General features: G+C 42.6%; 1 protein-coding gene across 1 annotated transcript in view; it reads left to right on the forward strand.

The window, feature by feature from the left end:
• Positions 1 to 221: 221 nt before the first annotated feature.
• Positions 222 to 10,241, forward strand: part of IGSF5 (immunoglobulin superfamily, member 5) — a 15,449-nt gene continuing 5,429 nt past the window's right edge. The window contains exons 1-2 of the mRNA XM_009891335.1: positions 222 to 279; positions 8,951 to 9,271. Of these exons, the coding sequence (XP_009889637.1) occupies positions 222 to 279; positions 8,951 to 9,271 (379 nt within the window). The remainder of the gene's footprint in view (positions 280 to 8,950; positions 9,272 to 10,241) is intronic.

Genomic DNA, 10,241 nt, shown 5'->3' on the forward strand with positions numbered 1-10,241 from the left:
GAAACTGTTGTTTTGAGAAAAGATACTGCTCTCCTTCCAAACACTCCTTCATTTAATCTTCTCTCCTTGTTGGTAATACAGGTCATATAAAGTCATATTTTATCACAGGACGCAAAGCAGCAGCTCGTTACTGAGTTTCTCGATAAGTTCTGTCCTTCAGCTTCAAGTATGCAGTGACCGCTGGTGGCTTTCTGCCTTAGGGACCAGGAGAGAATGCTCCAATGGAGAGGTTCCAGAAATTCATTTTACTTCCTCTCATCTTAACTGCCTCGCTACCAGGTAGGACACATTCATAAACCCTGAAATGAGCCACTGTGGACAAAATGTGTGAACTAATTTTAAAGCCGTGTAAATGGCAGTTCCTGGTAATATCAGATTGAACAATCAGTCCCAGAGGGGGATTATTTAAAATGCTTGAAATGGTTAAGTTTGCATTTCAAGCCTGAATGATCTGATGGCTTAGAGTGGGCTTCAGTATGCAGGAGTGAGCAGTGGATGGGGTGGGGAGGAGATGAGCAGGAAGCTTCCAGTGAGCAGGGATATCCCACTTATTCCTCCCTCTCCTTGCGCTCATCTTCCTCCTGTCTGTTTGGGACTGGTTTAGAGGGGGCATCTGTAGAGAACTCAATATTGGCAGCTGATTTTGCTTCCAGAAATATGTGCAAATTATCATTTTGCTCGTTTGCCACCAATTTACATTTCACATGCCTGAGTTTCAAAGTGAATTCAGATAAAAGGTATCTTGGTGGCAGAGCTTTAAAGAAAATGCGAATATAAAGTTGGGTAACAGAGATAAGGCTGATTTTTTATTATAGTCTATCTGGGGTTTTAATAGGCTCTGAAAGGAGGGAGCTGCAGTGAGATGGGAGGGAAGGTATTGTGATGGCTTTATAGTTGGTGAAAGGAAACACAATGCAGGAATAAATGTTGTGTTTTCTGAGAAGACTGGTGTTCCAGTGGAGTTGCACAGGGATGTGAGGTACTCAACGCACTCTTAAACAACCTAGTAAAGAGGAGCAAACTGTGAGGTGGCAGACTTTGCAGGTGGTGCAGAATTACGTAGGGCAGCCAAATCCAAAAAGAGACTAGGAAGATTTGCCAGCAAATGTCACGATGCCAAGTGAGTAAGTAATAAAGGAGCAGAAAACATTCAATGCACAGCATCACTTAACTGAAGATGTCTAGGTGCGGAAAAGCATAGATATCTTGGAAAGACAGTAAATTGCTGAAAAAGAGAGAAAATTTCACCACTTAGTGTCTTCAGCAAGGGATGTTTTGTTAGCCCTTCCATTTCAAAAAAGACATATTAGGTCCGAGAAAGGTGTGAAGTGTGAAAGATCATAGAATCGTAGAATGGTTTAGGTTGGAAGGGACCTTGAAGATCATCGAGTTCCAACCCCCCTGCCATAGACAGGGACACCTCCCACTAGACCAGGTTGCCCAAGGCCACGTCCAGCCTGGCCTTGAACACCTCCAGGGATGGGGCCTCAACAACCTCTCTGGGCAACCTGTTCCAGTGCCTTACAACCCTCAAAGTGAAAACTTTCTTCCTAATGTTTAATCTAAACCTGCCCTCTTCCAGTTTAAAGCCATTCCCCCTCATCCTATCACTACATGTCCTAGTAAAAAGTCCTTCCCCAGCTCTTTTGTAGGCCCCCTTTAGGTGCTGGAAAGCGGCAGTAAGATCTCCACGCAGCCTTCTCCAGGCTGAACAGCCCCAACTCTTTCAGCCTCTCCTCATAGGAGAGGTGCTCCAGCCCTCAGATCATCCTCATGGCCCTCCTCTGGACGAGCTCCAGCAGGTCCATGTCCTTCTTATGTTTGGGACTCCAGAGCTGGCTGCAGTACTCCAGGTGGGGTCTCACGAGAGTGGAGTAGAGGGGCACATCACCTGATGTGATCAAAGGTATGAGGAGGCCTTCATTAGACTGCGATTTTTTTCTGCCTGTGAAAAAGAAGAAATAGTAAACATTTATTAAAATGATTAATTATATGGAGATTAATGACAAAATGGTTATTCACAATTTCTCATAGCAAAATGAACTAGTGGCAACCAGTAAAACTATCAAAAAGAAGATTTAAGGCAAACCAAAGAATGTACTTTTCCTCACACTTTTCCTCTAATTAGACAGTAAAGCTCACAGTCACTGGATGTAGGGGATACCAAATTATAAATAGGCTGAAAAACAGTAAAAACAAATATCATGGAGCATAGGTCCATAGGTGCAGATGCAATTGTTGGCTCAGGAAGTCCCTGTATCTCTTCTTTTTGGACACTGAGAAGTTTTACCAAGGAAGCCTCAGTTTTTATTTGTTCTGTTTCTTGTGCTGTCTTCCTAAGCCTCCAGAGCAGAGTACTACGTGTTTTAGAGGACTTCTATTAGCCTTCACTAATGCTTTTAGCCAAGTGTGCCAGCAACGGGTGTTTTACAGCACCACCTGCAAGCTGTACTGGGGTAGCAGGCACTGCCCACACCGTGTGGTGCAGCCGCGGGAGCACACCCCAATGCAGAGAGAAAAAGTGTATGGCGGAGAGACAAGTGTTGCTCTTGAAAGAAGTATTGATGCTCTCGAGGTGTCTCGGGGAGTCTCCAGGACGGCGAGTCTAGGCTGCTGAGATGGCTGCATGGCGCAGCCAGTTTGAGCATCCCCCTGGGCAGGCACATCATGCCCTTTGGCAGCGATAACATTGCAGACCGCAGGGCTGACATGCAATGCAGGGTCCCAGCCTGACAACAGGATATTGGTGGTGCTGCTGCCCTGCTCCCAGCCTGGGGACCCTCACCGCTGGAGACAAGAGACAGGGCGGGAGGAGAGGAGGAGGAGTCCAGAAGCAGAGGCAGGAGACAGCTGTCAAACAGTGAGTAAGAGAAGAGATAGGAAGACACACTTGAGGGCTGTGGAGAGGTTTGTCTGCAGGTGGGTGAAAATATGTGTTGCTGAGTACCAGTAGACTGGTATTACTTTACAGAACCATCCTATAAGCATTTAAAAAGTCTTGTTAACATAAGCAAACAAGCTAGTCCTTCTCTGCAGGCTTTGACAAGCTCTAACCTATTTTGGCTTTCAAAAAGCTCAGCTGCAGGGCTGTTGGTTTTTGAAATAAACTTGAGATGTGCTGAAGAAAAATCTTACCAAAACAATTTATGGCAGAGCTGTTGCCAGTCAGCAATAAGGCAATGAAGGAAGAAGACAAGGTAGGATGAGCAAGAGACTAAAGAAAGAGTGAAAAGAAAAAGGAATTTGAAACAGGCTGGAAGGAAAAAAATGTAGACATTCAAACAGAAATAGCAGAGAAAGAAGGGAAGAAGACAGACTAGACACAAAAACAAGGATAAAAGGCAGGGTTTATGGAAGGGTGTTATGGGTATAGAGGAGGAGATTATTTTGAAATACGATAATGAGCCTGAAAAAAAAGGAATCAATACGGCAAAAGGATAAGTCCATCCTGTCCTTCACTGCACTGCGTCCAAATAGGTCACTTACAAAAGAGGAAAGACAGAGTCAGTAGAGGAGAGGAGGGAAGGGAAAGAAGGTAGCCGCATCTCAATGCCCTTGTCACTGAAACCTTCAGCATGAAAAAGCTGTTCTTTAGAGTTAGTTCAAATGGGGAAGAAAAAAACATTGGTGATGAGGGGCAAGGGCGGTTCTTTGGCAAATGAAGCTCCCTAAGTGCAGGCATCACCCAGGGAACTAGATGCATTTTTGTTTCTTCAAAACCCCCAGTGATGTGACAGTGAATTTGTGTGACAGAGGAGGGAATAAACAGCTCATAAAGTTGTTGGTGTATACTCTGCGTGCTATTGGGAAGGACTCAGTAACAGGAGCACCATAAATGCTTATCAGTTTAAGCAACCTTTCACCAATGATGACTGCTTTATGAATGGCTGGTGATGTGCCTTAAAGAAGGTTTTCTAACTCAGCTTTGTTCTTCAAAAGTCAAGGGGTAGCACAGTATCATGAAGGCAGCCTAGCATTTGCCTGTTGCAAAGATGATATTTGCCTGGGTAGGATTTCTTATTGGTTGTGTGTGAGGAAGCAGATGTTAAACCAGCTGTTAAAAGCTGAACATGTAATTCCTGTAAAATGCAATGGCAATCTAGCCTGAGGCCTTAATTTGTCTAAAAGCAACCATCTGCAAGGTATTTTTTAAGCAGTATGTAAATGAAACCAGCACTAAAAACTTCTCCTTACTGCAAGAAGCAAGGCCCAGCAAAAGCACTGATAGCACTGGTAACTGGGTTTAGATCCCACTTCTGTCATTAGTGTCCTCTTTGACCTTACACAAGTTACTTTATCAGTGTTTGTACGTGGGTTGGACAACAGAACACATTGTTAGTTCAGGACTCCACGTGCTATTGCAGGATAAAATATAAAAGCAAAAAGATAAAAAGACAAAGTTAAAACTACCAAAAATGTTTTGGCAGCAGGTAGAGAAGCTCACAAAGCTCCTTTTTTGGTTATGCTGGGACCTTACTAAGATCTAAAGGGAGGCAAGGTTGAGCTATGTCCCACTCCTAAGTCCTCTTGCCACCCATAGGATCCCTGTACAGGGCTTATGGGCCTGTTCCCTGGCTCACAGAAGGCAGTGAAAGACCACCTATTGCTCCAGCAGATATGGTTAGCAGAAGATGTAGATCCTACCACACCCATAGACTGATAAAAAATATTACATTAGATAAATGAAGGAATAACTCATACCAACCTGCCTATACTGTCCTGACTGAAGAAAACAGAAGCAATACTAGCCATGTATTTTTTTAGAGCTGATGACCACTGATTATTTATGTTTATGGTTAAATTTCAAGACTATAATGGAACTCACAGACATGATCTCACAGCAAATGATTAATTAACAGCTAGCAATGTACTGAAAGTCACATCATTTATACAGAGCCATGGCAAACCACAGTTCCTAAAGAAAGTAAAGTGTTTGCACAGGCATAGAAATATGTTACAAATGCACAGAGATCGGTTTGCATTAGGAGGAGCTGTGGGGATAACTACTGCAGCTCCTGTTTCACGAGCAACTAAATGCATTTTGGCGTTAACTCTTAGGAAGTTTGTTCACGGCTGTGTCTGTCATTATGGTAGCGGTTTATGTCCACTTCAACCAGTCTGGAAGAATTAAAACGAAGTATAAAAATAAAAAAATTCAGCACACGAACATGTTATAGACACCATGGAGGTACAGGGAGTAGTATTGTAAAGGCTGGCTACAATATCAGTCAAGAAAAAACAGATGATTCAAAGGCATATTTGAGCTTAGGATAGTGTCTCAACCCTGGTAATATAAGTTACAAATAGAAATCATGACAACTGGATGTTGAATATCAGGGAAGAGGGTGTGACAAATGGTCTCACTAGAATGCATTTCACCAGTGCGTGTTCATTAGAAACCCCATAGCTCTGTAAATGATGCCATCCGCAGACGTGTGGCCAATCCCTAACATTCAGAAAGTGACAAATAGAGAAGAGACGGAATGGCTTTTAAGCATTTTGTTGGGTTAACTGTTTATAAAGCAACGTATTAAGGTATGCATATAGATTTGATTACTGAGTTTGTCTTGTAGATGTTTCATGTTTTAAAGCATTTCAGTTCACCTTTACAAGTGTGAAGAGCACTTCGAATAAATGCTACTGGAAAAAAATGAGCCATTTAAGTTGAACAGAAATATGCTTTACAGTGTGTTATCTGGCTTTATTAACTATCAGTGGAAGTAAAGTTTGCTTTTCATTTAATGTTTTATTGCTCACACACAGATACTCTGGAGAATGAGGTGCATAGCAGAGGTAACATAACCCAGGAAGGTGGAAAATTTTTGTAAAGGTTTTTGTAAACATGAGAGAACTCAGAGTCAATCATACAAAGAACCAGGGAGAGCTAGGTTTGTATAATCCCACAAAACAAAGAATGAAAAGGCTCTTGTCTGAAAACCCATGTGGTGGGTGGGAGGAAAGAGAGGAGCTATTTATATTAAAGAACAATTCTTGGCACAAACCTGATTAGATATACACTGCCTAGGATTAAATGTGCACTGGGAATTAGAAAATGATGTTGACATTGGAGCAATGAGATTACAGACCCCATGCCCTAGGTTCGTTTACTGAGGCTCTGGTTGCAACACCGTAACTGAGATTGGCCTCTGGTTCCATTTATGCAGCTATCAAACATCTCTCTTCTGTGAAATGTTACAGCATATTCTCCCCTACTCACATCAGCTATTGACTAAATGAAAAATGAATTTTTTAATAATTTATAATTAATCTGTTAATGAATAAACTACCTAATGTATAAAACCTGGGTTGAATGAAACCTTTAAAAATAACTTCATTGTCCTGAATACTCTTAGCAAGGGAATAATGGCCATTCCACACTTTCTTTCTCCTGGAAAATAATTGAACACTTACGCTCAGGCCAAATTTGCAGACACGGTGTTTTAATTAGACTGCTATGGACTGTAGCATTTAATTGCTGTAATTATGCAGACTACAGCCTGAATTGTTAGGGGTAGCACTGGCAGTCCTGGTGCTTCCTTAGCATGAATGTTTCCAATTAAGTGACGAAAAACTCACTGGTGAGGCAGATGTCACTGGCAGGACTGCTTGGTCTGCAGAGAGCTTGTGAAATCTCTATCCTTGGAGATATTCAAAATACGACTTGACAAGGCCCTGTGCAAATGACCTAACTGTGACGTTAGGTCTGCTTGGAGCACAGAGTTGGGCTAGAGATTTCCTGAGGTCCCTTGTCACTGAAACCTGTCATCAAAGAGTAACTCTGTCACAGTGAGGTGCAAGTCAAGACTAGACCAAAAGGGAGCAGACCCCAGCCTAGAGGCAGGTGAAGAGATGATAGGAGCTGTGGGGGATAAGAGTGAGCCTAGCGAGATGTGTGCAGAGCACGGACAGTCCCCTGAGATGAGCCTTGGTGACAGTAGAGCCTGCAATGGCAGTCCTCTTCCTCCTCCTCCATTCCACCTGCAACCAGCAGGGCTGTGGGTGGCAGTGACTTAGCAAAGGGACTGGCTTATAAGAGTGTACTACTTTGGGTTCCTCAATACAGGAAGGACATTGATAAACTGGACCAATTAGAGGGCTACCAAGAGGGTAATGGGCTGGTGTGATTGCTCTGTGAGGAGCAGCTGATGGAGCAGGGCTGGTTCAGCCTGTAGAAGAGTTGGCAGCAGGGTCTCTAATGGCAGCCTGCCAGTACCTGCAAGGAGGTTGTCAAGAAAATGGAGCCAGACTCTTCGCAGTGGTGAATGGCAAGAGGGCAAGAGACAACAGGCATATGTTGAAACAAGTTCAGAGTGGTCAAAAGGAAAAGCTTTTTCCCCATGAGAACCACCAGGCAGTGGAGCAGGTCACCCAGAGAAGCTGTGCAGTCTCCATCCTTGGAGGTTTTCAAGCCCTGACTGGATAAAGCCGTGAGCAATCAGGTTCAACCTCAGAACTGATCCTGCTTTACCAGGGGGACTGCATTGGAGACCTCCTGAGGTCACTTCCAACCTGAATTACTCTATGGTCATTTGGTCACCTACTCCTCCTTGAAAGGCATTGATAGCACCTCTGCTTTTGTTCTACTGCACATGGACACAGCATGCTCTGGGGAATTGACTCAAAATCCAAAGGGATTCACAAAGAACAAAGACCCAGAGAAGCAGGTTCCTAATTTCACACAAGGCTGCTCTCTCAAGCCCTGTTCCCTGAGACATCAACGAAATAATCTGGGTTGTTCTTACAGTTTGAAAATTTGTCTCTCATGAAGACTAGGGTATCTGATGCTTTGTCTCTGAGAAACACTTGAAGATTTGACCACCTTCAAAATTGCACCCATTTCCCCTAGCTATTTCAGGGACTGAAGTCACAGCTGCTGCTTTGAAATAAAAGGTCTATGCCTTCATCCTGCCTTCACTTTCTGCTTGGTAGGATCAAATGCTTCTGCCTTCCCACGCGCAGGGGATCCACCATCTGCCTGGGCAACAGCTGCACATTCATTCCTCTGAGGGCCACAGGAGGCCCTGGGTCTATTGAGGAGGAAAGGAAAACAGAATGCCTTCATTAGAAATGAACTTCACTTCTGACAAATAATAGCCAAAATTCGTGCTGCCTTTTAAGGAGAACTCATGAATTACAGCAGCTCTGGCTAACAGAAAGCCTGAGAAGGTGGAGAAGGAATTATGCAATGTATACATGAGAAATATGGGAAGAGGCAGATGAATAGGGGAAAGAGCATGGAAGGATGTATGATGGGGCTGCAAAAAATCAGCAGCAATCTGAGGTATGGAAAAGGGACCAGTTACTCAGTTATTTATTTTAAGTCTAGAGAACTCAGGTGTTTTCTTATTTAAAAGTGGAACTTTTTTCTTTCAGCAAAATGATAAGTCAACTTTTTAGTGAATTGCTGAAGAGAGAAAGGTGATTTTGGAGTGTGAGGAGGAGAGATCAAAAATCAAATGCATCTTTAAAGAAAACCTTTTACTCTAAGCTGGAGCTGAAAGATTAGATTGTACATCTCCATCTCTGAACTGGTTAAGATCTTTTAATCTATATAAAGCTGTTCTTCTTGGATTTGTAATAATTGGTTTGGGGATCCATTATAACAATGCAGTATTGTTTACTGCTGTGGGATTAACATTACTCAGTTGCAATTTCAATTCACCATACATAACTTTAACTGATAGGCATTATAGAAAATGAGACAAGAACATTTTCCTGAAAGTATCAGGTACTGATGACTGTCAGAGGTGAAGTGCCAGCTCAGCTGAATCAAGAGCCTTTCCTAATACATGACTAAGTGCTTAATACCCCAGTGCTCCTAGTGAATAACGCCACTTGAACCAGGACGCCTGGCTTTTTAACCTTAAATTGTTGGCAGTAAAAATTAAGTCAAAGGCCTTTGGTGGTGTGTTGTGTATGTATTTACAGGCTTTTTTTTTCTTCCTTCCAGGTCTTGGCTTTTGTCACTCTATTATAAATGGCCCTACTAATGCAACAGTCCTTGCTGGGTCAGAGGCCCGGTTTAATTGCACTGTGTCGACAGGATGGGTAATTCTCATTTGGCTGTCCAATGGAAATCCTGTCCTCACTCTCGTCAGTTCTGAAGGAGCTTTTGAAACATCAGACCGTTTCACCTCTCAAAATTACACAAGTAGCAATGGGTTTACCTCGGAGCTGATCATCCACAACACCCAGCTGAGTGACTCTGGAAAAATTGAATGCAGCATCCAGGAACCTGGCAAGAGCAGCTTTGCATTTCTTTCTGTTCAAGGTGCGTATAGCCACCGGTAGAAAGCCATTTTATTATACTGCACTTAAAGGAATCCTCTGATGAATTGCTCAAATTATCCTTGTGAAGGAGTACATGTTCTCATTTACCTTCCTTTGCCTCCTGTCCTCCTTGTCTTAATTCTACTGTCAAAGCAGGTTTCAGAGCCACGTTCAGGGTGCCATTGACAAAGGTTATAACTGCCCTTGTTTTTTCCTGTTACATCCCTTATTCTTTATTGGATTGCATCAAAGTGCCTAAAGGCTATATCAGGCCCACCAGGAGTTATTCAAAAATTATCTTTTGGTTAGAAACAGAATGGATTACCCCTACGCACACCTTTGTACATGGACCTTCTGCTGTCTTTAGGGCAAATCTCCCTCCTGTTTTCTGAGTCAGGAATCAGCCTGTATCCAGCTTATTTGAGTTTGATTTAATGGTGTGTAGAAGTAAAGCCCTAGAGACACAAGGTGATACTCTTCATATGATTGCTGTTGCAAGCTACCATTTGCAAGGAACAAAAAGTTCCTGCATATCAAGCCCCTTTATGAGAGACCTTTTCCTCCTCTCTGAAGCATCAGTAGTGACAGAGTGCAGCCAGTAAAGCAAGATGTAACCACTAGATACTATCTATTTGTCAAAAGTGCTTCATGCAATGAGAACATCTCATCATCTACCCATAAGCCTTTCCTGATAAAACCCAAGCATACTTAAAACTTAGTGAGAAATGCTGTTATTTCATTATGTTGTCCTTCAGTGGAAATATATCAGGATAGCTAAAAAGTATAATTTCCTGATTTTTATTGGAAAGGTACTGAAAGCTGAGTATGCTTTAGACATACTGGACAATGTGTCTGTGAAGTTGCAATATCTGCATGTTTATATCATGCATATGGTATATCTATGTCAAAAATGATTGGGTTTGAGTTCATATCTCAAGGTATAGCTATTTCTGTGTAGCAAGATAAGATAA

Source organism: Charadrius vociferus, unplaced genomic scaffold (assembly GCF_000708025.1).
Source record: "Charadrius vociferus isolate BGI_N301 unplaced genomic scaffold, ASM70802v2 scaffold298, whole genome shotgun sequence".
NCBI lineage: Eukaryota > Metazoa > Chordata > Aves > Charadriiformes > Charadriidae > Charadrius > Charadrius vociferus.